This window comes from Mustela nivalis, assembly GCF_964662115.1.
Source record: "Mustela nivalis genome assembly, chromosome: 13".
NCBI lineage: Eukaryota > Metazoa > Chordata > Mammalia > Carnivora > Mustelidae > Mustela > Mustela nivalis.
In genome coordinates, this window is record NC_139032.1 from 79,811,730 (window position 1) to 79,837,969 (window position 26,240).

Consider the following 26,240-nt stretch of genomic DNA (forward strand, 5'->3'; position numbering starts at 1 on the left):
AGTGCAGACTTAATACTCAGGGGGATTAACAGGCTACACTTTACCCCTGAACTTACAGAATCCACTTGAACCTGTGGCCTGCATCTCGCTATTGCTGACGTTTCCCTATCCCTTCATACCAGTTTTTCTCAAATTAGACAAGCTTAAGGTCCTAACCCATTACATATCTATGGTTTCCTCTTTCACCTGGGAGCTGACTTCCGCAGGGGTCACAGCTGGCGTTGGAAGGGTGAGGAATGCTAAGGAATCTGCCTAAAGTGCTGTAAGTTAGAACCAGCAGAGACAGGCCTTGAAGTGACTGTAGATTTCTAGGACTGTGTGCCTGTGAGCAGTAAGTAGCTTTACAGTGACTGTATATGTATTTTAATAAGGTCTGTTTGTAAGGCCATTTCCCATCTTTTACTTCTTCCCGGCCCTCAGCTAATGCTTTTTGCTTTCATACGTCAGACACTCACAGATAAAAAGTTCCACGTCCTGTTGGTGGTAAGGGTGAGAGTCCAGCAGGTGGGGAGAACAGGGAGGCAGTTGAGGGAGTGGCAGGTGGCCAGATGGGTTCCTGTCATTCCTCCTCTGTTTCCAGTAAACCGAGACCAGAAACCAGATAACTCCTCCTGGTACCCAACAGTGGACAGTTCATTCACTAGGGGAAGGATAGTTAATTTTTCAAAGGGAGCTTTTAAATTATAAACCAGACACATTAATTATAACTTTAATATAACAAATGTTATTAAAAGCAGCAATTCAAAAACCATAAATCTTTCCAAAGGTGCACAGGGTTATTATAAGGTCAGTTGGCAGTAATGCAGCTATTAACTGGTATGAATGAAATGCTGGGATGTGGCCTTGCTAGGCCTTGTGCTGACTTTCCAAGTGAGGAAGACACCCCCCTTTCCCGCTTCCCCCTCTTCAAGCCCAGAGCCTCTCCGGAGCATGAGTAGAGAAGGTGCAGGTGCACTGTGGCAGGCCTTGCTCAACCTATGCTTTCTCAGAAGCCTAGAAAGCAGGCCTGGAGGGTTGCTGTACCCTCTGAAGCCAGGCAGGAAGCCACAGATTGGATCCCAGATCCCACACCCTTGCCAGACTGGAGGCTGGCTTCTCAGTCCCCTTCCATCTGGCCCCAGTTGGGGGCTTCAGTGGTGGCAGCTGTGGGGCTGAGAGGAGGGAGGATGGGGCCCACCCCCCGCTGTTCCCTGCATGGCTGATGCTAGGGAAGCAGGAGGAAGTGGGTGGGCCACGTGCAGCAGGTGAGGTCCTCTGTGAAAGGCACTGTAGGAGTTGAGGTTTGAGGCAAGGGGCATCTGGACGATCTCAGGGACTCCCTGATGCTCACAGGTGGGGAGGGGCTGGGCCTAGCAATGGAAAAACCAGCTCCCCAGGCCCGCTACCCCCACACCACCCCTCTGTTCATCTACCTTCGCCCTGCAGCTGGCAGCCTGCAAAACCCAGCCAAGCTGGAGGCCGCAGCAGTGGTTGGCAAGGCCGGTCCCCATCTGGTCCACCCCCTGCCCTAGTGAAGGCACTTCTTTCTACTTTCCAATCATGTGAGTCTGTTTCTAATATCTCTGGAAGCAGCAAAAATGAGGGGTCCCCTCTCCTTCTCACTTTTGGTTTTCCTCCAGATGGGTATGAGTTGTAATGTCAGTTCTAAGAATTCTATTTTTACTCTCACTGACAAAGACTTTCCTTTGAGGGGACTGAATAGCACAAGCCCTTTAAAAATCCCAACCTGTCCCAAAAAGTGATTGTCAATCTCGGGGCCCAGCAGGGGCTAGGGAAGAGAGTAGGCGTCCTCTGTGCCTCCTGCGGGGTCACAGCTGGATCATGGCTGAAAGAAGGGGGCAGAGGCTGGACTTTCACATTTACTTGCAGGACACGGCGCCTGAAGAGGGCCAAGGGAGAGCCAAGGGCAGGAACCAGGCTGGCACCGGAGGGGGTGGGGTGTGTATGTGTATATGGTGTGTGTGTGTGTGTGTGTTGTGTACTCCAGGAGGGTGAAAGCACACGTGTGATGGGAGCTTCTGTGCGAGTGTGTATGGTCTGGCTTGTGTGGTGGGTTGGGGGGGTGTGGGAGGCACAGGAGACAGTCTGAAGGTTAGCATGATGTGGCTTCTTTTCCTCCCACTTCCTCTCCCTGTCCCACAGGTTTTCAAGGCCACTTCCATTCCAGCAAGGCCAGGTGCAGCTCCTTGGCAACTATGAGGGGCTGTGGCCAAGGAGAGGCCAACTTCTGGGACCCGGGAAGCTGACACTCAGAGCCTCTACTCTTAGCCTTAGTAAGGGGGCCCTGGAGTCAGTGCCTTCTGAGGCAGAGACCCAGCTTCTTCACACCTCAGATCCCGAGAGTCCCACGGTCTCTGCCTCACAGGCTGTCCCAGAGGCAGTCTCCCCCGCTTGACACCCCGGCCAAGGGCAGCAGGGAGTGGCAGGAAAGCGGGAGGGAGAAGCTCCGAGACGCGTCCCCTTCTCCACCTTCAGCCATGCTTAAAGGTTCTTATAATGCGATCCCTGGGTCGACTGGCTGCCGGTGGGTCCAGTGCGAAGGACATCCAGGAGAGGGACAGCCATGCGTGTGTAGGTGTGTAAACACACACACCCAAATGGGGTAGGAGTGAGAAGGACACAGACAAAGAGAAAGACCTGGGCCTCAGAAAAAGGGGTCAGAGAGCCAGGGGGACACAGATTCGGAGTTACAGGTAAACAGTCTGAGGAAGTGTGTGGAGACACCGAGTAACAGCCAGTGGGACCTTAGAGACACAGGCAAAGGGGTCACGAGGCTGAGGTGGCCTGGGAGCAGGACGGGCGCGCAGAGCGGCGCAGGCCTCGGCTGGCAGGCAGGCGGGAGGGGCCTCTTGCCAGGCCTGTGGCAGCTGTCGCGCTCCTCCCCCACCCCAGCCTGGAGAGAACGGTCTCTCCGGGGGGTTCCCGGCGGCGGGCATCTCCCGGAGCGAGTCAGTAAGGGGTGGCCCCTTCCCACTCCACCAGGTACTGAACCTTGCCCTCGGGCGTGACCCTCCGGGCCAGCACCTGGTACTTCTCCCCACAGGCCAGCCGCCCGGCCGCGCCGAAGTAGTTGGTGATGGAGGACTTGAGGTGGGACAGGGACGAGTCGTCCTCGCTGATGCTCTCGAAGGTGTGGCTGTCGATGCCTTCGTCCAGCCGCTCGGGGCCCGAAGCCGCCTCGGCACTGCTGTCTGAGGGGCAGCGCCCCCCCAGCTCGGCTGCCCGCCGCTTTGCCCGCAGTGGCAGGTACGCTTTGGCCCCCAGCTTCCTCTTGCGGCTGCCCACCGTCCGTCTAGGTCAGCATGGGGAGAGGGAGACGACAGGAACGGGGTGGGATCATCCTGACGAGCCCTCTTCCCGAGCACCCCCGGACACCGGGCACCGGGCACTGGGCCGGGCCTGGGGCCTGGCGGGGGATGGAGTATGTCCCTGGGTCCTCCCCACAGGCCAGAGGAGGCTCGGGAGGAGGAGAAACTGGCTGCGGGGAGCAGTGAGCCCGGAATTCCGACGAGGGTGTGCCCCCCACGAACGCATGCCTGCGGAGGCCCTGCTGGCGCTACTTGGTCCCTTCCCTGGGTGCTCCTGGACTCGTTTGCAGCTAGGCGTCCAGTGGTGTGGGCAGACAGGACCGACACACTAACGGACCTTGTCCCCAGAGCCTGGACTGGAGAAAGGCGTGCGTGTGCGTGCAACACACACACAGGGACAGAAAGAGCGGGTGGAGAGACGGTCGCACATAAAAGAAGAGGTGCGTGTCCACAGGTGCTTTGGAACAGAAAGCGAGCCCCGAAGAGCTCGGAGAACCAAAGAAACAGGAGGAACCAAATACAAATACAGAGGTGGCGCCCCGAGATGCCCGCGGGCGCACAGACGCCAGGAGGCCAGTGTCCTAGCATGCAGGTGCAGGAGCCTCCCGCACCGCTAGGGACCGGCTCCTGTCAGACACACTGTAGCCCTGCCCAGGTCCCCAGGCGTTTCTGTCCCCTCTCCCAGACCCCCACAGAGGTAGACAGCCAAGAAGCAGGACACCATACAGAGACCTGCAAAGCCATGGCACACAAAGGCCAAAGACCCTAGCATGGAAACTTCCCAGTGACAAGTGTCACGTCCCCTGCAGCTGAGGCAGAGCATCCCAAGTGGCCATATGCAGCCCCGTCTGCACCCCAGGACTCAAAACCAGACGGTTCCAGACCCAGACTTACGAGCAGAGAGGGTCAGGTCCTCACGCTTGAGGAGGTATGGGGCCGGGGGGCGGGCCGGGGGGGGGGCCAGGGAGAAGGACGGAGGCCGAGTCCATCCCGCAGGAACCTCACCTGGAGTCATAGGAGAGGCTGGTGGAGGCCGAGCCGGAGGTGCTGGCGGCGTCAGTGGAGTCCACATCTGAGAAGAAGGTCTGGCCTGAGCTGGCACTGAGAGGGAGGAGAGGGTGAGCTGCCCCCCGCTGCGTGTCTGCCTGTCCGCCTTCCACCCTGCCAGCCCTCCAAGTCCAAGGAGTCCTGGGACACTAGAGAAAGCCTCCCCTTGGCACCATCCCTGGCGGTGATGGGAGCCCTGATGAGCCTGGCCCCGACACCTGGCTACTCCACAGACCCGAAGGGCCTCCATTTCCAGCCTCTGTTCCCATCTACCAGCCAGGCAGTCCCAGGTGAGGAGGTTCAGAGAGGCCGGAGGACTGTGCTGAAGGTGCCCAGTTAGTAACCGCTGGGAGGGGGCTGGAGCCCAGGCCTGTCTGGCCGAAGCCCTCCTCCTCCAACAGGAAGCACCACATGACTTTTCATCCTTTTGGAACTGAAACGGGGGACTGTGCAGTCCCTCCCCTGAGGTGCACCAAGCACGAGGGGCTGTGGGAATGCACAGGAGCGTCCGCACATCTGGGTAGTGTCCAGGAGGGCTCCCTGGAGGAACGGGAATGTGGGATGACCTAAGCAATTCTGGTATCTGAGGGCCGGGAGGAGCAGGAGAGGGGCTGGAGAGGACCGGAGGGCCCAGGCCACATGGCCTGGCCTTTGATCCTGCTCTGGGGAGCCGTCCCTGGGAGTCCTGGAGCTTTCCCACAGGAGGAAGGAGGGTGTGCCGAGACCGCTCAAATGTGGGAAGAGCAGCAGGCAGCCCATGCAGGTGGCCTAACGCCGTTTGGACCCTTTTAACTGGAATGACCCTTGAGGGAGCTTCCATTCCTTGAAAGGCTCTCTGCTTTGTGCCTTCCAGAGCCTTCTTTCATTGCTGGGGGAAGGAGGTCTCACTGCTTGCTTCTACCACCACGCTTTAGAGTAGCTCTCTGCTGGGTCCCTCGCAGTTACCTTTTTTTTTTTTTTTAAAGATTTTATTTATTTATTTGACAGAGAGCTAGAGAAAGAGTGCAAGTAAGCAGAGTGGCAGGCAGAGGGAGAGAGAGAAGCAGGCTCTCTGCTAAGCAGGGAGCTAGATGCGGGGCTCAACCCCAGGACCCTGGAATCATGACCTGAGCTGAAGGCAGCTGCTTAACCAACTGAGCCTCCCAGGCGCCCCACACGGCTACCTTTTTAAGCTCTGAATTTCATCCAGCGAGAAGTCGAATATGCTGGCCAGGTGGTGGTTGGTGCTCCAGGCTGAGGTAAAGTCGCTCTGTGGACACAGGATGGATGGGGATGAGGGTCAGTGAGCATCAGAGCCACCTCCCAGAACACTCTCTCTCCGCCGAGGGCCACACAGGCTCTCTGAGAACTGGGCCTCCCCAGGGTAAGACTTGCCACCCACTCTTTCGTCCTAGGCTGACCAGGGAGCTGGACCATCCTGGTCCTGCCCCCAACTCTGTCTCTAGCTGACTGCATGACCTTCCTATCTCTGGGCCTCAGTTGTCTGAACTGCCCAAGGTGGACAGAAGAGCTGCCATGCTTCCCGGCTCAAGGGGTTGGGACGCACAGCAGAGTGAGAGGCTGCCTACGAGTGCCTCGCACGCCATCAGGTTGGGGGACATGTGAGGACCGTTAGTGTCCCTGCCCACGCGGAGCGCTGCGGTGCCAATGCCTGGCCACTAAGGAAGGAGTGCTCTGGGCACCTGTCCCAGGCTGGCCTCGGCCAGTGGCTGACGTGTGACCTCAGGAGTGTTACTGGCCCTTCCTGGTCCACAGTGACCCCGCGGGACTGTGGGGGCAAGGACATTACCTCCCCTGCCCCGCCCCCCTTGGCTTCTGGGGAAAACTTGGGAAGACAAGGGAGTGGTCTTGCAGCGCCTGGCCTTTGGCAGGGATCTGGCTTCTCCTTTAAGGGATGTGGCAGAGTGCCCCCGGGCCTGGGGGGCTCAGTTCCCTGCACAGGAATCCCTGATATGGGCCGACCCTGTGTGTGAATGTGGAAAGCAAGAAAACAAGAAACTAACACTGGGAATAGCATCTTCCAGCAAAAACTTTGATCTTTTTCTTCTATAAACTCGCCTTTTCTGCTGCTGGAATTCGTGAGGCAACAAACTGTGGAGACAGAAAGGGGAGAGGGGGGCCGGGTCAGAGCCTGAAGGCCCAGAAGGAGGAGGGACAGGACTGGGGACACAGCAGTGGAGGTGGGGAAAGGCGCTCTTTCCGGACAGTGGGTGTGGGAGGATGTGGGGGGCGGGTATGGTGGGGAGAAAAGAGAGGAGGCTGCTCTGTCCCCAGTGCCCAGGACAAGGCGCTCAGCTCGGCCAGGAGAGCCAGGGACCCTTTACACACTCACTTCCCCTTCCCTCTCTGCCTAAGCCCTAACCCAGCAAGGCTGGGCCCCATGACCTGGCTTGCCCTCCAAGCAAGGCAACAGGGGCCACGGTGGAGGGAGCCCAGGGTGTGGGACCGAGGCCCAGCTCGGTTGCTAACCGGCCCTCTCTGGTGCCTCCAGTAGGGCCTATCCGGGTGCAGATCTTCCCTGCTGGAGTCTTCCCTGCTTGCGTGGATGCCACCGTCCTCTCTGGGCCCACCGCACAGCCCATTGGCTGGGGCCGGAGCTGGGAGGAGCAGAGACCCCTGAGCTCAGTCCCCGGGCACTGACCCAGGCTTGCTCTTTCCTCTCTTACGCAGCTCAGAGGCGCCGCCGCTCTCGGTGGGCCCCAGGCCCTTGTCCGGCAGCAGCTTCCCTGGGGGGTTGGGGGGGACACGGATGCGCAGACGGAAGATGCACTTCTTCTTCTTGATCTCTTTGCCGCAGAGGAACCTGGGGGGTGGGCCGGGGAAGGAGAAAGCTCTGGAGTCTGTCGGTCCATCGTCTTCCTGGTCAGGAGAGTCAAGCATTAAAATAACCTGCTCTGCCTCCCTGGGCCTAGAGCTATAACCCAGGGTTGTCCATGGAGACGCTGATTCCTCAAGGCCCGTGGGAGCGGGGGTCCCGGAGGGTGGCTGGGAATGTGGCTGAGGGCTCCTCCCTGTCCTGCCTCTTGCACATGTGTGGTTCCTGCTGCTCTTCTCCCTCTCCTTCTCCCATGCCCCAACCAGCCCTGAGGTCACCTCCTACAGCAGGGCCTCCTCCAGCCCCAGTGGAACTGCTATGGCCGAGACACTGGATTCTACGCCATTCTGCTTTCTGGTCTCCCCAAGGAGACTGCAAACACCTCCCGGCGCTTCCCTCCTTCCAACACTGGCTGAGCTACTGTGAGCTGCAGAGGTGACTCAAACAGGCCTGCCCTCAGGAGACTGTCCACAGGGAGGGCAGGAGACCCCACTCTTTAAGACTAGCACTGTGTCTGGGCCCCAAACCACGAGAAGGTGGATGATAGAGTGGATGATTGCGTCTAGAGATGTCTGGAGGGGCCTCACAGAAGCAGGGACCATGTGCTATTCCTCACTGCATCCTCGGCACCTACACAGGGCTGGCCCAGAGTAACGCTGCAACAAACAGCCATCCAGGGAACAAATGAGCGAAAGGGACGGAAGAGCACTCTAATTAGCAGAAGGGTCGAGCCAAGGCTCTGAGTGAGAGAGTGGTGGGTTCAGAATGGCTGACACCCAGAATAAATACGGCAAAAGATCAGCGGCAGAAGGCGTGAGCAGGGTCTGCTCAGGAGAGGCCTTGAATGCCGTGCTCAGGATCCTGGGCACTCCCTGCAGTGGCAACAAGGAATGTGTCAGCTGTGTGCTCTGAGAAGGTGTCAGCAGTCCGGGGGGAAGACACGGCCGAGGATGAGGTAGGAGGCTGCAGCCTGGCCGGGAGATGATGAACGGATCCTTCCGTGCCTGGCTCAGAACCACAGATGGCTGGAGCAGGAGGGGCCCTCAAAGATCAGGGGCGCACCCTCCATGGAGCCAAGCCAGGACCCAAACACATCATGCTGCTGGAGGGGTCGGGGAGGCATCACAAAGGAGGTGGGGTGCTCCCTGAATCTTGAAGAATGGGTAGGACTCATCTAGTCAAAGAGAAGGGAAGGGAGACCCAGGCTGGAGCAGTTTGAGCAAAGGCCACGAAGCAGGGAGATGCTTTATACCCAATCACACTTGCTGGGGGCCCCACGCACTCCCTCCCTCCCCTGCACGCACCGGCTTTTGTAACTGTTCAGCGCATTGAGGAGATGTGGTCCTCGGTCCGTCACGGGGGTGCTGGTGAGCTGAGGAGGAGCAGTCAGCAGGAGAATCAGACCCAGCACAGGACCCTTGTGCCCTCCCTCCCCTGATCTCGGAGTGAGGAGATTCTAGGATTCTAAATCTTTTCACCTCTCTGAGCTCACTTCTCCATCTGGAAATGCGGAGAGTCAACTCTTGTCCTAGATGGATCAAGAGGTTTAATGGGTCACCCGGCGGGGGGTGGGATGCTCAGTCAAACATCTGCTTTCAGCTCAGAACATGATCCCAGGGTCCTAGGATCCAACCCAACGTCGGGCTCCCTGCTCGGTGGGAGAGTCTGCTTCTCCTTCACTCTCTACCCCTCCCCGCCTTGCTCTCTCTCTCTCTTGCACATGCACGCTCTAATAAATAAGTAAAATCTTAAAAAAAAAAAAAAAAGGTTTAAGAATGTCCATGCTCTTGACCCCGTCATGAAACACCATAGGCTCTATCATAGAAATGGAACATGAAATACAAACAAAGCTTTAAGTACAAAAACCTTCCCTGGTGCATCAGTCCTATGACCGGGAAGTATGCAAAGTGGGGAAGAGACTACTCGCCCAACCAGAAGGAATGCAGTGAGTAAACCATGTTGGAAACCAATGGAGCCATTACAAATGTTGACAAAAACTCAGAATATGGAAAAGTATTTGTGATGTAATGTAAACTGAGAAAAATGATTTAAAATTTTATCTACTATATAATGTAAGCCAAGGAAAAGCAGACATAGAAGAAAGGATGGGAGACGTCAGTAGCAGTTGTTTTTGTGCAGTGTGATGGGGGAATATGGGTGGCTTTTTTTTTTTAAGTGGGCTCCACACCCACCACAGAGCCCAACATGGGACCCGAACTCAAGTCCCTGAGACCAAGACCTGAGCTGAGATCAAGAGTCTGACACTTAACCGTCTCAGCCACCAGGTGCCCCTGGATGATTTTTTAAAAAGTCTATTCCCTTGGTTGGCTCAGTGGGTTAAAACCTCTGCCTTCTGCTCAGGTCATGATCTCAGGGTCCTGGATTGAGCCCCGCATCGGGCTCTCTGCTCAGCAGGGAGCCTGCTTCTCCCCTCTCTCTCTGCCTGCCTCTCTGCCTCCTTGTGATCTCTGTCTGTCAAATAACTAAAATCTTTAAAGTCTATTTCCTTATACTTTTTAGCACTTAACAGTTTTTCTACCAGGAACATGTGTGTTCTTTTTATAAATCAGAAAAAAAGTTATTAAAAATATTAGCTCTACCTATTTTTTAAGGCTTTACAATATGTATCAGTTTTTAAAGATTTATTTGTTTTAGAGAGAGAAAAGGTGTGTGCACACACACCCACGGGGTGGGGGAAGCGGGGGGAGAATGAGAAGCAGACCCCCTGCCAAGCACAGAGGCTGATGTGGGGCTCGGTCCCACGACCCCGAGATCATGACCTGAGACAAAACCAAGGATTAGCTGCTCAACTGACTGTGCCACCCAGGTGCCCCAACAATATCTATGTCTTATAAATTATCAGATAGTATAAATGAAGATGTCATTATATGAAAAGCTTCTGCAAAGCATAAAGGTCATCTTTTTTTTTTTTTTTTTTTTTTTTTTGTAAATTCCTGTCTTATCAAAGAGAGATTTGGGGCACTCAGTAGAGAAGATACCTCACTCTGGATTGGTGGAAAGGACTCTAAGGTGGTTGTTAGGGAAAAGGGGGCATGGCCCCCCATGGCAGAGCTTGGTTCTAGTCCCAGCTCAGCTCAGCAAGTCAAGTCTCCACCTCTGATGTCCTGAAAGCCTCTGGTTTGTTACTTTGCTCCCTGGGTCCCAGGTCCCAGGCCCCAGGCCCCGCCCGACGACTTCTGCTATGCAGAGTGAGACCAACAGGGGGCAGGCCCACTTCACTTTCCATCGTAACCAAGTACCTGGAGGTCTAACATCTCCGTAGAGAGCCAGATCCACCCCTAGCTCCCTGCTGCTAAGTCAGTGAGACTCCAACCCGCCCGCTGGCAAAACCTGGGCCAGGAAGCCCGTTGCAGGGCACGGGCTCAGAGGCTTGGACTCAGGGACATAGCAGCTAAGAGGCTCTGGTTCTTTGCCCCAGCCCACAGCCCTCACAGACAGGCAGGGCTGCTGAAGAGCGAGCCCTCAGCTCCCCAGATCCCGGTCTGGTCCTGGGCAAACCGGCTCCCCTCTTGGGAGCTTGGGAAGCCCACTGGAGAGCTGCCTCCCGCCACTCTGCCGTCCCACGGTCCTGCGTACCTTGCCGAGCTGCAGGAGCTCCCAGTGGTGGTTGACAAAGGCCAGAATCTCCTCAAAGTCAAAGTACTTCTTCTTGCTCTGCACCCCCAGGTTGTAGAGGGCCAGGTGAACCACATCCACCCTGGGCAAGGGGGCGAGGAGGTGGGGCTGGGGTGAGGCGGAGGCCTGCCAGGCCTCCTGTGTTCGGGCTGAAGGGCGGGGGCAAGGCTGGGAGCTGGTGGCTGGAAATGGACTTGTTCCCGGGGGGAGGCGGGAGCGGAGCAGCTGGGAGGGACGTGGGTGGGCCGCAAGCCCCACCCTCTCACCATCGGAGGGGCAGCCGCTCGATGTACTCCGGGCCCTGGTTACACACGGAGCAGAAGAACAGGTAGAACCTGGGGGCGGGCAGAGAAGGGCCTGTGGTGGGAGGGGCTGACACCCTACCCTAGCCTAGACCCCCACCCCACACTGCCCTCCTGCCTTCCCACAGTCGGCGCCGTCCTTGTCCCAAGGGCTAGTGGCCCTATAGCGGATGGGGGTTAGCATGGGGCGGGACAAAGACCAAGAGAGACTTCCCCACCCCTCCTTCCCCCATGTCTTATCCTGGAGGGCGGCTGAATTCGCAGGGAGCTGGGCTAGGCTGAGCTGGAGCGGGGACCCTCTTCCCCTCTGAGACATGCATGCACACAATCATCAACACGACACACTGACCAAGACGCACAGTATCTGGGGCAACCCACAGAAGCCTTCTGTTAGCTTAGCCCCATTTATCAGAAGCCAGATCAATCATCCACCTCCCAGTTCCCCCTCGAGTAGCCAAGGTAGGGGTGGGGCGGGGCTGCCTCTCTCCTTCTTCCCCAGACACTGCAGGAGACTGGGGCTTAGGGAAAGTGGGACTGTGTCTAAGGTCCCCCCACAAATCGGGGCATCTGGGGCTGCGGCCTGGTACGGTCCTCTGCTGAGAAGACCTCCTTTGCCCCAAGCTGCCCCTCCTAGACAGGGGCCCACCATCAGAGAACCCCGGGTGCACAGGGCCCGGCAGGCAAGCTGGAAGAGCCGCTGCCCCCTGCTGCTCTCCCGCCCAATCCTTCCCCATGACCCCCACCCCAGGCTGAGCCCGACCAGCCGAGCACCTACCGGTCTCCGAACATCATGGGCTCATTGAGGCACTGGGTGCAAGCCTCGTGGAACCACTGCCGGCACCGGTGGCACTGCAGCATCCGCAGGTACCATCTGGAGAGCCAGAGGAGTCAGGGTCAGCCAAGCCCGAGCTCCCAGCCAGCCAGCGGCCTCAGCGGCCTGGCCCTGCACCAACGCACACTCGCACACTCCGCCAGGGGCAAAAGGAAGAGAACTCACAGTCACCGAGCATGGACGGAGCCTGCACCGGGGGTGGTCCGGGCATGCGTTCCATCGGTTCATCCTGCCGTCTGGTAAAAGACGGGCCACTGCCCTAATTTTACGGGGGACTCTGAGCTTAAATGGCTTGCTCAGGTCACTCGGGACGAGAGTCGGGTGTGGTGACTCAAATCCTGGCTTTCTCCCTTCAAAACCTGCACTCCTCATGCCACACCAGAGCCCCATCTCTGGACTGCACCACACACACCGCTTCTCAAACACCACCGAAATGGAAGGGTCTGCCCAGGAGATGTCGTGGGAGCCTTAAAGCCCCTGTAAGCTCCAAGGGCAGCACCGTGTCTGGCTTTTCTTACTCAGTCCTCTGTCTACCCTATGATGGCCATCCAACGACTGCTTCACTGAGCGGGAAGGAAGAGCAAAGTGGTACTTCCTTAATGAAAACTGATGCTTTGTTTGCAGCTTGCCAGGTGAGGTCCCTGGACTGCGCGCGTCTGGGGTCTGGGTTAAACTCTGAAGATCCCTTGGTCCCCTTGAGACCTGCTCGGTGTTTCAGGAAACCCCTGGGAGATGCATTTTTAACAATCACCCTGAGCAGCTCTGCCTGGTAAGCGCTGAGAGCCACTGTCTCAATTCTGTAAAGGTCTCGTTAAGCATTTCTCCCTTTTATCCCAAAGACCTTCCCACACGCATGGAAGCTGACACCAAGGTTGTTAACCCCACTTGAGAGATGAAGCACTTTAAGGGACTTCAGCCTCTAGGACCCCTACTACTTGTCAACAGAGCTTGAGGATAAGATTCAGGACTTTGATGCATCCTGTGGGCTGTGTCCTGAGGACACAGACCCCATCTCTCCCTTCTGTTGTTCCTGCCACAATGTCTGGTCCAGTCAGTCCAAGGGAGCAGGCTCAGTTACCCATGGCTACATGGACCCAGCCAGGTCAGGAAGAATCGAAGACTCCTGCCCTACAGTAGGGACAAGAATCCCCTCCACAGCATGCCTGACACATGACCCCCACCCCCTGCTTGCACACTTCTAAAGGAAAAATACCTTAATATCTCACCAGGAGCCTGTCTCATTGACTCTGAGAATGGAAAGGTTTATCCTCAATTCCGTGCCCCAGCAGTAACAGTTCACATGTATTAAGTGCTGACCAGGTGCGAGGCACCGGGTGAGATTTTATGTGAATTATCTAATCGCTGCTCTGCTCACAATCCCATGTAACGGGAACACTCCAATGAGAACTGGGCCCAGGGTCTGCGCACAGCTCCAAGGGGCTGGGAAGATCCGGACACTCTCTGCAATACCTCCACCCTTTCCGGGAGGTGCAGTCTGAGTGTGCAAGCCGGGTCACCTCGAGCCCCGCCTCCCGGCCCCACCCGGCGGCCTTAGCTCCGCCCCTCGCTGCACAGCCCCGCCCCCTAGGAGGCCCCCGCCCCTGCCGCGGGTCCCCGCCCCTCGGGGGAAGACCCCGCCCCCGCAGCCTTACTCTCCCGGCCCGCCGCAGTAACAGTAACACTGCTGCTGGTTGGTACGGTGGGGCGAGTCCCATTCGAGCTCCTCGGGCTGGTAGGACAGCACCATCTTCACGGCTTGCAGCGTCCTGGCGATGGCGCCCTTCTTCAGCGCGCCGCCTTTCTGCAGGGAGATAAGGGTCTGACTCAGCGGTGGGGGTCCCGGCAGGGGGCTGGTGGCTGGGAGGGGTGGCGGTGCGGGACGGCCACACGAGTCTGCACGCTGCGGCTAGCAAGGGACATGCTGACCCCGCGGACCCGCAGGTATTCCGGCGTAGTGAGAAATGCAAGAAGTTTTTCCTCATCGATCCCAAATCTATCTACCCTCTCTCCATCCCGAGGCTCTCCTAGTAACAGCATTTTAGGTAACAATATAGGTAACGATAATAACCAATATGTATTGGGGGGGGTACTTACATGGGTGTTGTCTTTGATAGCAAACACCATTTACTGGGGGCTTCCTACCCCTGGCACCAAACCCAGATCCATTTTACCATCTGTTGAAGCTCAGGGGGGTTAAAGAACCTGGCCAAGGACATATGACTTGCTGGTCAGCGGCAGCAGCACTGTCTGCCTCCAAAGCCCAGGCTCTGTGACCTAGAGCCCAGGGCGTGTAGGCTTCCCGGTGAAGTGGGGAAAGGCAGGGAGTGCGAGGAAGGAGGGCTCACCCGCACAGCCAGTGCGAAGATGCAGCGTCGGCAGAACCAAGGTGTGAGCAGGGGTCGGTCCGCACTGCCCGCTCTAGGGATGTGGCACTGCTGATGGTACCCTACAGCAGAGGGTGGGTGGTGAGTGCCCGCAGGGGAGCAGCAGCCCCCAGGCCAGTGCCAGTCAACCCAAAGACCACGGGGCTGGGGAGGGCGCAGCAAGTCGGAGCAGCTGGGTGCCTGCTAGCTGCCAGGGGATCGGCCGGTGATCTTCACCAAGGCAGGCAAGCCGGTGTCCAAGCAGGCAACTCAAAGACAGCCTGGGCCCCGGTGGAGGAGACACCACAGTCTGGCTTCAGCCTCTGTGTCCCATCTCTCCACCCTTTCTCTCTACTAGGTTAGGGGGAGCTCCAACCTGCACATCTTGTCTTACTTTCCAGAAACCCCAGCTCTCCCCAAGGGTCACCTCCCCAGGCCCTCATTCCCAGGACCAGCCCTCTGTCACTCTTGGAGCTCCAACAGAAACAGGAAGAGCGCTGAGATCCCAACAGTGAGACATGTCCATTTGGCCAGCAGGGCCTGGGGAACCTCTGGTCAGGACCTCCTCTGTGCTCTGCTCACCACACTCACCCAGGCCACACTTCCCACAGATGAGGATCTCATTGAGTGGCCCTGACGTCTTCCCCAGACAGATGTTGCACTTGGGCTCCTCCCCCGGAACACCAGCTGAAAGGGAGAGAAACCCTCCTGGGTCAGGTCTGGCTCAAGGGAATTAGAAGAGTTTAAAAATTTACCATCTAGGTACTAAGCCTCTACTCGGTGTGGGACCTGGCACTGGGCCCGTGGGCCCACTCACTGAATCGCCCCAACCATTCGGAGCAGCCTGGTATCATCAGCCCATTCTAAAGACCAGGAAATTGAGGCTCAGAGTGGTTAAGTCCCAGGAGTTAAGTAGGAGAGCAGGGATTCGAACCCATGACTGTTTGACATCAATTCCTTTGTTCTTTCTGACCATATCCTGCTTCCTCTTCTGCCTAATTTAGTTTTTTATGTAAACAATAATAGAATATAATGAAACTCCATGTTCTTAACAATTAAGAACTCATAGCCAATCTTGTTTTGACTATATTCCCATCTATTTCTTCCTCTTGTATTATTTTGAATCAATTCCCAGATACCTAACCATTTTCTGAAAATATTTCAGTATGTAATTCTGGAAGATCAGGATACTCTTAAAAAAAAAAATGCAACATAACTACAGTGCCTTTAGTGTACCTAAAAATTAAAAACAATTTAATATCAACCAACAAATTCAATTAGTGTTCATATTTCCAATTGTTTCTTAAATAAAAATGTCATAACAATTTTAAGTATGTTCAACTGCTTTTTATGTGCAAGTTCTTTCTCATCTCTCTCTTTTTTTCTTTACTTTTTGTTACCGTTGAAGAATATGTGTGTTTATGTGTGAAAGGTTTGATATATATTAATACATTCTGATACACGTTTCTGTCTTGTCCTCCTGGAAGACAGGAGTTTTGTAAGGGCAGAAATGGTATCTGCTCATCACTAAGTCCCCAGGACCTTCTACTTTGTGTAACACATAATGTGTACAAGACACATTTGTTGAATACATGGTCTCTTGCCTCTTATTCCTGAATGTGCCACGGCCGGTCGCAGTGAACCTGCACCCGCTCAGGGAAGTGAGCTGCTGATGTAAGCCAATAAAGTAGTAAGCTTGATTAAGTAATCAATAACACTGGCTTATTCAGCCTTGTGCTCTCATCTTGGGTGATGCTAGAGGGATACTGTCCTGCCTGTGGGGCACAGTTATCTGGCTGGGAAGACAAGCTGTTCCTAACAGGTGAGCACTGTTAGCCTGTCCAGGGTCCCCAGCACCGGTGTCTTTCTTCCCCTGCTGGCTCCCTACGATGGGAGAGTAGCTCAAAAGAAGAGCTCCCCATGCTTTAGACCTTTGTAGAAGAAACTGAGAGTGACAGGGCACTTGGAGAAGAGTCTCCACTTCAGCATCAACCACGATACCTTGGAGACAGGGGTGGTTTGGAGCCTCTACGTCCCGGCTGGGTTCTGTGGCCTCTACTTGGCAGGCTCCTTGAAGTCCTTTCTTACAGTAACAAATTCTTTCAGAAGTGCCACCCTGGAACTCAGCAGTGCTAAGCTAAGTGCTACACTTGGGTTCTCATGTCACCAGCCTGTGAGGCCACTAATGTCATCACCTCCTTTCTTCAGAGGAAGAAACTGAGGCTCAGGGTGTCACTCGCCCAAGGACATGTAGCTAGCGAGCAGCAGAGCTGAAACTTGGCCTGAGGTCTCCTGAGCCTACACTTGGAGCTCCGTGTTGGAAGCGTAGGAGTGTTGGGACTGCTGAGTGGCGTTTGTCATGTCTGTGGGAAGGAAGAATGACGGCCAGAGTGGGAAAATGTCAGCTCTCTGTGTACAGGGAGGGCACCCAACCCAGCTCCCTTTCGAAGGCGGTCCAGCTCTGTCCAAGCATGTCTGTCTCCACAATGCCTGGTCCGTCTCTGCTTTCTTGGCTTCCCACCAAGACTAGGGCTGCCTCCACTAGTTTTCTTCACATGTGGACAGGGCACACTGTGCTCACATCTAGAGGTGCCAGTTTTGATTGCCTGGGCCCCTCGCCCAGATTCCTAGCCCCAGCCTGACCCTCAGCTTTGTGCAGTTGGGGATGAGGTGCCATCCCAGCTCTGCCGGCACCTCCCCTGAGCCACCTTCTCCACCTGCCTGCCTCCCTCGTGACGTGGGAGTGGTCAAGGGCATGATGGATGTCAGAAGTGCCTTTCCATGTAAACACACAACTAGCCATCCTATCAGCTCAGGTGGGCTTGTTGTGGAATAGGGGTCCATGAACAAGGCCAGACACAAGCAGTACAAGAGAGAAGGAGAGAAGGAAAAAAAAAGCAGGTGGAGGAGGAGAGAGGGCCAGGGATGGGGCCAGGGAGCCCGAGCTCTTAGGAGTACTCACCATGCTGTATGTCCTTCCACAGGACCCAGTATTTGGAATTATCTTCAAAAGTCACAAGGCAGCTCTGCTTAGAACTGCTGACCTGGGGCATGAACAGGGAGGGACAATGTAAAAAAGTGGCCAGGGAAAAGCCACTGGGACACGGTCTTCCACTCCCGTTTTTGTCCCCACAGGATAGGGGGATTACACCTGCTCCTTGTGCCCCCGAAAGCAGAGCTAGGCTCGAAGGGGAGGGAGGACAGCAGTTCCAGAGGTCACTCGCGCCGGAACCCGGGGCCACAGTCAGGGTCTGGGGGACCGCAACCTGGTGGGAATGCAGACGGCAGCACAGGCGAGGTGGTCCTCTGAGATCCCTTCCAACCTGATGTTGTTTTGTTCTCTAGGCACACAGAGCTCTATTCTAAAGACCTGGTTGGATGACACCGGCCCTAAAGATGGCACCTGCAAAAGCAGGTTCTGGGTCCTTCCAGGATCATCTTTTGAGCAGGAGGGGCCTGAAGGGAGGCCTAGGCCAGAGGCTACACCTGGAAACTGGGACCAGGGAGGAGAGGTTTACCCTCTTGATCTTCCCAAGGTAATACAGCCCATCGGTCCAGCGGCACAGCACATACTGGCCCTCTGTCAGCTTGGACATCAGGTCTTTGAAGTTATTCTTGGCTTTTGCAAGGGCCCCCTTGTTGGGGAGGTGGGTGGTGGCACCATAGGAGTCCCGAGTCCCTGGGTCCAGAGAGCAATTCTCCATCGGCTTCCCCTGACACTGGAAGAGAAAGAGAAGAGGATTTTTATTCCCTGCTCTCCTGCTTCAGCAGTCCACCTGGGGAGGGAAGGAGACTACCATTTACACAACCTATGGTACTATGTGCCAGGCACTTCTACCATCTCATGGGATCCTCGTGACAGTCCTGTGAGGGAGACTTTATTATTCCCATTCTATGGATGGAGAAACTGAGGTTTGGCAAGGGAGAGTGGCCAGTGCAGCAGAGGCCAAGCCAAAGCTCATAATCAGGTAATCAGGTGGACCGAATCTTTTTTTTTTTTTAAAGATTTTATTTATTTATTTATTTGACAGACAGAGATCACAAGCAGGAGGAGAGGCAGGCAGAGAGAGAAGGAGAAGGAGGCTCCCTGCCGAGCAGAGAGCCTGATGCTGGGCTCAATCCCAGGACCCTGAGATCATGACCTGAGCTGAAGGCAGAGGCTGTAGCCCCCTGAGCCACCCAGGTGCCCCAAGTGGGCTGATTCGAAACCCTGCCTCTCTTCCCACCCATACCATGCTGCCTTCTAAAGATAAAGAATCTCTCCATCAACCATAGAGCAGTCTCCATGTCCAGGTGGCCTGAACTCCCAGGCTTAGGAGCCTGAAGATTCATCCCTTAAGCAAACATGTTCTGAGCGGAGGGCCTTTTCCAGGGGAGCATCGAGAAGACTTCGCTGCTTACCAACCCCCCACCCCAGCCCAGCCCAACCCCTGCCCTGAGATCTGGCCGGAGGAAGCTCACCTAGGAAGGAAAACGCCTAGGTGACTTGTGACTGGGTATAGATGGTCCACCTGTGTCTTCATAATCCCCCGTTCTGCTCTCAATTATGCAGTGATTTAATGGAAACCAGTCCTGGGACATTTAAACTCACTCTGTTTCTACTCAGATGCAAATGTGCTGCTAGCAGGTAAGGCAACACAAGCCACCCTCCCAGCACCTGTCTCTCCTACCATCCTGTAGAACACACTTCTGCCCCACTGCTCTCTTCTTCCTGCTAATGGGACCACTAATGGGAACCCCCAAACCCCCGAGCGCCTTTAGAGTTTTCCAACCAGTGAGTTGCCACAGTTGGTCAACTTCAAGCCCAGGGGATTTCTGGCATCTGGCCCCTCTTTTCCATGTCCCTGTCCTGGTCTGAGTTCAGGCCTCTCTTTTGCTTGGGCATTCACTCATCCCATAACTATTTCCCAAGCTTTGTGCTCACTTACGCGGGGTGCTGGAATGGGGAATGAGACCACCGGCACGCACTGCATGTCACTCCCTGCTTTTCTGTCTTCCCACCAGACACTTCCACACGGCCACCAATTCTTACTTCTCCCTTCCAGAAACCTTCTGTGGCTCCCCAGTGTCTTCACAAGCTTTGGCCCCCTCCTCCCCTCTCTGGGTTCACCTGGCTCTATGCCCCTCCACACACTCTCCGCTGAGCCCAGAGGAACACAGCCTTGCTCTGTTCCCTGCACCCCCTACCCTGGTCCCCTCCTTCTCCCTGCTGTGGCAGGGGGCACCTGGTGTTTGTAGACAGGGAGAGAGTCCTGTGTATTTTGCTGTGTCAGTGCGTGTGGACTCCTGTGAGATTGTGTTTCCCGATGTCTGCGGCCGTGTGTCAGTGGGTATATGAAACTGAATATATGTGTGTGCCTGTCAGGGGCCCTGGGGCAGGCAGGACACTGCTGAGGTCCAGGCTCCCCAGACGACACTGTGGCCACGTTCCCCTCCACCCCACACCCCCATTCTGCCCTCTTCTGGACGGCAGAGCAGTGCAGGCCTTGGGCGAGGTAATTGCCCCGAATCCCAGCCTTCTCCCTGCCACCTGGCTCCCGGGCGCTGCGAAGTCCCCGCCCGCCGGGCCCGGGCCCGGGGCCCCGCAGGTTCACAAACTGACACTTCCTCCCCCGCTGCACCGTTGGGAGCCGGCCCGGTCGCCGCGCCCCCACTGGCCGGGCGGGGGCCCCCGGGTGGCGGTCCCCTCCCCGCGCCTCCATCCTCCCGGAGCGGGTCCCCGCCGGCTGTGATTGGTTGATTCAAACCCATCTGCAAAGAAATGCCTGTTTGCGGGTTCCCGTCGGAGTCCAGTTCAAATCCGCGGCACCCGGAGCGCGGGGCCGGGCGGGGGCAGGAAGCGAGGATGATTCATGCGCCGGGGCCTCTCCCAGGGCGGCCGTTGGCTTTTTTTAAAAAGGGTGTTCGGGGCGGGGGGGGGGGGCCTTGCAGAGGTACCCCCCTCGGGTTCAAGCGCTCCTCTCTTCGGTTGCTCCGACGCCAAGCCTCCCTGTCCCAGTCCTGCAGCAGCCTGACTTCAGACGTGAGCAAAATCCCAAATGCCTCTGTCGGTCTCCACCCCCGCCGCCACCACCACCCCCCGCCCCCGAACGGGAAAAGTCAAGATTTGGGGCCAGGGAGCAGCGACCTGTCACCCACGCCCCCCGCCCCCAAAGGCTCGGGGACCCGGGCGGAGCTCCCCCGCTCCGCAGACGCCGCTTACCCCCGTTCCAGCCCCAGGCATGCAGTTCCCCGGGACACCAAACTCCCCGCCCCCCCCCCGCCCCCCACCGCCGCCTCCCGAGGCGCTCGGTTCGCCCAAGTCCGGGGAGACTTCGCAAAGAGGGACGTGTGCCGGGAGCAAAGCGTCTGGCGGGGAGTCCCCGCTGCACTTACCGCGAGCCTGCGTGTCGGCCGGTCCCACTTGGAGTCTGGCCACCAGGCGCATCGGCGGAGGCGGCTGCGCGCGGCCCGCGGCTGCCCGGCCGAGTGTCCGCCCGTGGGGCCGGGGTCGGGGTCTCGGCGGGGGCGGGGCGGGGCGGGGGCGCCGCGGGGAGGAGTGGAGGGAGGCGGGGGAGGGAGGGGCCGGGGCGCTCAGGAAGGGGCCCCCCGGGCGCGGGGCGCCATCTTTTTCGCGTTTTCCCGCGAATTATTGACGTCCCGCTTATGTAATTAGCGGGGGCCGCGGCGGCCTCGCCATTGGAGCCTGCGGCCGCGGGGCCCCGCAGCGCCGCCCGCCCGCGCCCGCCCCCGCGCGTCCCCGACCCCCCGCCCCCCGCGCGCGCATCCCCGCCGCCCCGCTCGCCGGGCGCAGGCACGCGGCGCGACAGCACGGGGACGCGGAGCCCGCCGCTACCCGGCCACGCCGCGGGCACACGCGGAAGCACCGCCGCGCGCCGCCGGAGGAAACCCCGCAGGCTGTGCGGGGGGCGCAGACCTCCCGCGGGCCCGGACGCGCTGCGGGGAGGTGCGGACGCGCACTGATTGCCCGCGGAGCCGCGACCCCGGGGAGGCCGGACGGGGCTCCCACACGTGAACGCACGGCCGCCCGCACTTGCTGAGTGGACGGTCGGCACCGCGACACGGCCCCCGCCGAACGTGGAAAGGTCCACGGCGCACACAGCGCGAACCCAAGGTCCCAACGCGTGCTACACACAGCACACAATAGAGACACTTATAGGATGCAGGCATAGAGACACACAAGGAGAGACACAGTGTGCAGGGCATAGACACACAACAGAGCATACGCGTAATATAGACGAGCAGCAGGCATAGACCCAAAACACAGTAACAACACAGACACGGGAGAGAAAGTATCCCAATGACATATCGCACACAAACACAACGCAAAAATACAATCGCAAATACCACAGACACAAACACAACGTATAAATAGTTCACACTGTGAAAGACAACATGCAGCGTCCTAGAAATAGACAGAGGCAACGGACATGGCTCCAGTCAGAAAGTGTCCTGGCCCAGGGCATAAAGGGCAGACCTGTGCCTATCCAGACTCACTCTCTGTTGGGGGGGTGGGGTGGAGAACACTTGCAAAGAACCCCCCACCTTGTCCTTCAGCCTCCTCTGACCTGCTACCATCCCGCTCTGCAGATCCCCCTGGGAGGCTGGGCCAGTGTGTGCATCATGGGTGTGGTCAGTGGACACCCCCATCCCAGCCTTCCTTGCTCACTGTCAGGTTGCCCACTGTTGGCCCTTTGCCTCGCAGCCTGGGCGGATGGATGATCTCTCGGGCTGGCTGGCTCTGCCTTTAGGGTGCGATGGACAGAGCTGATGGGGGGGAAGAGGCTGCCGCTGGGTCTGAAGGGCCAGTTGCACGGATTACTGGCTGTAGGACCCTGAGTTTCCTTATCTGAAGAGAGTTGCTGTGAAGATTAGAGTTTATATTTGTACAGCCCCTGGTACCCAGTGGGTGTGCTGTGATTACTGTAGTTTCAAGAAATTATATATTCATTGAGGGCGTCCTTGCAGGGGGACTAAAGTGGGAGCTAGGAAGCCCACAGTTTCAAGGGAAATCAGGTGTGGGCACATGCAGACATCAACACACACATACACATATGAGGGGCGTGGTGCAGTGATCTAGATTGTGGAATTGGGAGAGTCCTGGTTTCCTGTCTGGTTCTACCTCCGGACCCCTATGGGATCTTGGGTAAGCTGGTTCCCTTTTAGGCCACATTTCCTCATCTGTTCAAAGGACTTATGAACACTACTCCATCTCACAGGTGGTTGCATTGATGGGGTTAAAATCAGATTATGAATGAAGATTAAAATAGCATAATGAAGGAGCAGATGCTTCTGTAGAGGAAAAAGGGGTATGCAAAGTGCGGAGTTGTTAAAGCACTGCACCAGAAGGGTAGAGAGCATCACCAGTGATTGTTCAGAGGCAGCTCTGACTTCGAATTGAGAAGAGGGTATAAATATCTTGGGAAAGGCAGCGTGTAGGTAGAATCTAGGGAGGTGAGCCTTCCAGGTGGGGAAAATGGTATGTGCAGGAAGCCTGGGACAGAGCAGGCTGTGTTGATGGGGCTGGAGTTCAGGAGTGGAGGGAGGCAGTGGAAGGGGAGCTTGGAAGAGAAGGTGGAGCGGACTTTGGGGCTGTGCTCAATCCGCAGCCCACAGCCAACCAAGGCCACTGGGCAAGGTGACAGGCTAAGCTGTGCGTCTTCTAGAGAGAACTGTGGGAAGTGCCATGATCTGAATTTACTTTGGGATCTGGGAGGAGCAGCTTGCAAGTGGGGACAAATAAGACAAAGGCAACCCAACTGCTAAAAATAAAAATAAATGGTTAAGGATAGCAATGGGCAATTCACAAAAGAGGAAATCTAAATGGCCAAAAATATGAAAAGAAGTTCGGCCTCACTGGTCACATGAGACATGCAAATGAAGAGAGCTGTGAGCTGTGCTACCTCATTTCATACCCACCAGACAGGCAGAGCGAGAGGTCTGTCAACATGGGGTGAGGTGGGGGGGTTGCTGAGCACGTGGCACGGCTGGAATCCCCATACACTGCTGATGAGCATGTCAGGGGCTCCAGCTCCACTGGACAAGTGTTGACAAACTTTAATGAAGTCCAGGTTGCCTCTGCCTGCCATGCAGTGACTCCACTCCACTCACTCTGCCTGTGATGCTGAGAACTTAAACCTTAATTCAGATGTCCAGATAAATGATGATCTCTTCATACATGGGTGACAGATGGGGTATAAAAATAAACCAAGACTATAAGCTTCAACACAGATGTTTCCTAAAAGGAAAAAAAAAAAAAAAAAAAAGAAGAACAAATCCAGCATCAAGTTGTGGAATAGGTACAGTGTCCTATAAAAAAGTATTCCAAAATACTCAAAACTGTCATATATATATATAATATATTTAGGGACACAGGTACAAAAAATGTTAAAATGTGTATGAGGAATCAAAGACACTGAATTAATCTTAGTGGTTACCTCTGGAAAGGAGGGTTGGGAATGAGATCAGAAAGAGACACACAGAGGATTTAATTCTAACTGTGGTGGTCTATTTCTTAGGAAACTAAAAATATCTGAAGCAAAGGCAGCCAACATTTGACAGAACTGGGTGGCCCGTCCATAGCTGTTCTCGGAAGACCTTCTCCTTCTCAAGCTCAAAACATTTTCTCTGTTTTTTGTATGTTTAAAATATTTGGAAATTTCCTTTATTTGTTTTTAGTCATTTCTACACCCAGCGTGTGACTCGAACTCAGCCAGCCAGGCACCGCTGAAATATTGGGTAATTTTAAAGACCTTGATGAGAGCGCAAAGAGGGATTGGTAATCACACTAGCTGTCACGTATGTGGGGCCATCACGGTTACCATGTCCTAACATGTCTGTCACGGAGGCCTGCCAGAGATTGGGACCCTGGCAGGGCACCCTCCAGACCTATTTCCTAGGGAGAATATGGAGGCCAGGTGATGTGATTTGTCCAGGGTCACATACAGTAGGGAGGGAGGAGCGGTCCCCTTCTCCGCAACTGTGTCTCTGCACCTGCCTGTCCCAGGAGATGACAAAAGGCCAAAGGACCTCCAGGGGAGGTCACCCTCCCTGCTGTATTCAACTTTCTCCGTATACTGCGCTGTTCTAGTTTTTCCTATTAAGGATAACTTGGAAAATAGGGAATGGCACAGGAAGAAATAAAAGTCACATGATTTTCTCCATCTTTTCAGCTTTATAGAGGTGTACATAGTTCCTACACCATAAATCCACCTGCTTTCAAAGTACAGCACTAACTTATTTTGAGAGAACATAATTTTGTTCCAGAAATATTTTTCGAGTGCTCTACAAAGAAAAACTTCTTTTCACAAATATGGATAATTATTGTTGCAATACAATTTTGACAAACAGCTATAGTAAAGCTACTTTTTACCCTTGAAGCCAGGTAGCCAGCTAGTTGCGTCTGTGTTTCGCTGCCCAGTTTTGGGGGTCAGTTAATAACGTACCTGGCACAGAGGTGTCAAGTGTTTTCAAATTATAGTAGAAAGAATGATTGTTAACACCATTTAAAAAACAAAAACTAACAATGACAATGACACTTGACAAGGTCAGACTCTGACCTGTTGAAGTACTTGTGGTCTTGGTTAGCTGCCAAGCCATAAACACCTTTACCTGTGGCTTCTTTGGGGAAAAGAGAGAAGGCAAGGTTCTGCCCCCTCTTTGAGCCCAGGAGGGGAGAAAAAAACCTTGCTGAGACCCAGGGGATCCTAACAGCCCTCCCCACAGGCGTGCGGCGGGACCATCGGTGGGTCCCTTCCCTCCTCTGAAATGTAGCCTCCCTCTCTGTTAAGTGTGCTCTATTCACAATTCAACATTCGTTGAATTCCACACTTAGGGCAATGTGCGGTGGGCGTCTGGACCAGAGCTAGCCATTGGGATTGCAGAGACAGACCCATCAACATTAAGAAAGCGGTCAAGGCAAGGAGTGGTGGCCTTGAGCAACTACCAGGGATCTCTAAGGCTCCTGTGACAGCACTGTCACTCTATGAACGGCATGGAAGTTTGGTTTCTCCCTCTCTGGGTGGCCTTAAATAAGTCACTTCCTAATCTGGGCTTCCGACGTCCTCACCGGTTAAAGCATAATGTTTGGGATGAGCAGTTCCTAGTCTTTCTCCACAAAGGCTCTTGTATAAAGATGAGACCACCAAACGCTGCTTTTATCATAGGACCATTCTGTCTTCTCTTTTGTGTGAAATAGGTCCACATTCAAACAGAACTTTGATAGATATGATACAAATAAGATGTAAAATATAGATTTGATAGACGACAAAGAGGATTCAAGCCCAAAGCAAGAGCACTGGCTATTTAGTACATCTATGCCATCTATGCTTTCAGAGGGGATTACAGATAACATTCAAGCCACTCTGTCTCCTTTGCTTTATGGTGGGCTATTCATGACGATCCCCAAGGGGGTGGAGCATATGCCACATGCCAGGCATAGCCTGGGTTTCACATGAGCTATCATGACTCCATTTCACCCTTGAGGAAACAGTAAACTTGGCAGAGGTGAGCCTCGAACCCAGTAGTCTGGCTCTAGAGCCTTTAACCCCCACGCCCTTTGTCCCCTATGAACATTGCTACTGGGTCTGTCATAGGGGCTTGTGCCGTTTAAGACACTTTAAATACCTCATACAATATTTCATCTTATGATAATACTTTATAGATGAATTGTGCTTTGTAGTTTACCCAGGGGACCCTCACATCACTCACTCCATCCCCAAGGCCACTATACAAGAAGAGCAAGGTGGCATTATGATTCTCCCATGTTGCAGTGATGAATCTGAGGTTGAGGTGAAGTGATGTGCCCTCAGCCATATAACTAGGACATGCTAGACACCAGCCTCAGGGAGCAGGGAGTCATGACAGCTGGAGAAGACCTTCCAAGTCAGGTTGTCCAACTCCTCATCTGGGGAAACTGGTGCCTGGAGAGCAGGTAAG

General features: G+C 55.4%; 1 protein-coding gene and 1 long non-coding RNA gene across 12 annotated transcripts; one reads left to right on the forward strand and one right to left on the reverse strand.

Moving 5' to 3' along the window:
* Positions 1–693: 693 nt before the first annotated feature.
* Positions 694–20,926, reverse strand: PHF19 (PHD finger protein 19). Of its 11 annotated transcripts, none has more exons than XR_014301766.1 (15): positions 20,679–20,811; positions 17,822–18,022; positions 17,266–17,347; positions 14,895–14,990; positions 14,286–14,386; positions 13,593–13,741; positions 11,884–11,979; positions 11,073–11,141; positions 10,768–10,888; positions 8,475–8,542; positions 7,022–7,214; positions 6,359–6,446; positions 5,519–5,604; positions 4,314–4,409; positions 694–3,292 (listed from the first exon to the last, which is right to left on the reverse strand). XR_014301766.1 is itself a non-coding variant. In XM_082694997.1 (15 exons), exons 2-15 carry the CDS (start codon positions 18,005–18,007, stop codon positions 2,950–2,952), a joined length of 1,743 nt encoding a protein of 580 aa, XP_082551123.1. In that variant the 5' UTR covers positions 18,008–18,022; positions 20,679–20,926; the 3' UTR covers positions 694–2,949. The 11 variants fall into 11 exon arrangements, 3 of the variants coding, with proteins under 3 accessions (XP_082551123.1, XP_082551125.1, XP_082551124.1); XR_014301767.1 differs by having other exon boundaries at positions 6,997–7,214; XR_014301768.1 differs by lacking the exon at positions 20,679–20,811 and adding an exon at positions 20,506–20,524 and having other exon boundaries at positions 7,022–7,158.
* Positions 20,094–23,965, forward strand: LOC309846186. The gene is made up of 2 exons (XR_014301773.1): positions 20,094–20,325; positions 23,822–23,965. It is a non-coding gene; the product is annotated as an uncharacterized lncRNA (long non-coding RNA).
* Positions 23,966–26,240: the final 2,275 nt, after the last annotated feature.

Coding starts and splice junctions, on each gene's coding strand:
- PHF19 (XM_082694999.1), bottom strand. CDS start 20,526: ATGCCTGGGGCTGGAACGGGG. Junction 5,605..6,358: donor TGGAAGATGCTATTCCCAGT/GTTAGTTTCTTG, acceptor CTGTGTCCACAG/AGCGACTTTACCTCAGCCTG. Junction 3,293..4,313: donor AGCCTCTCCTATGACTCCAG/GTGAGGTTCCTG, acceptor ATGCTGACCTAG/ACGGACGGTGGGCAGCCGCA.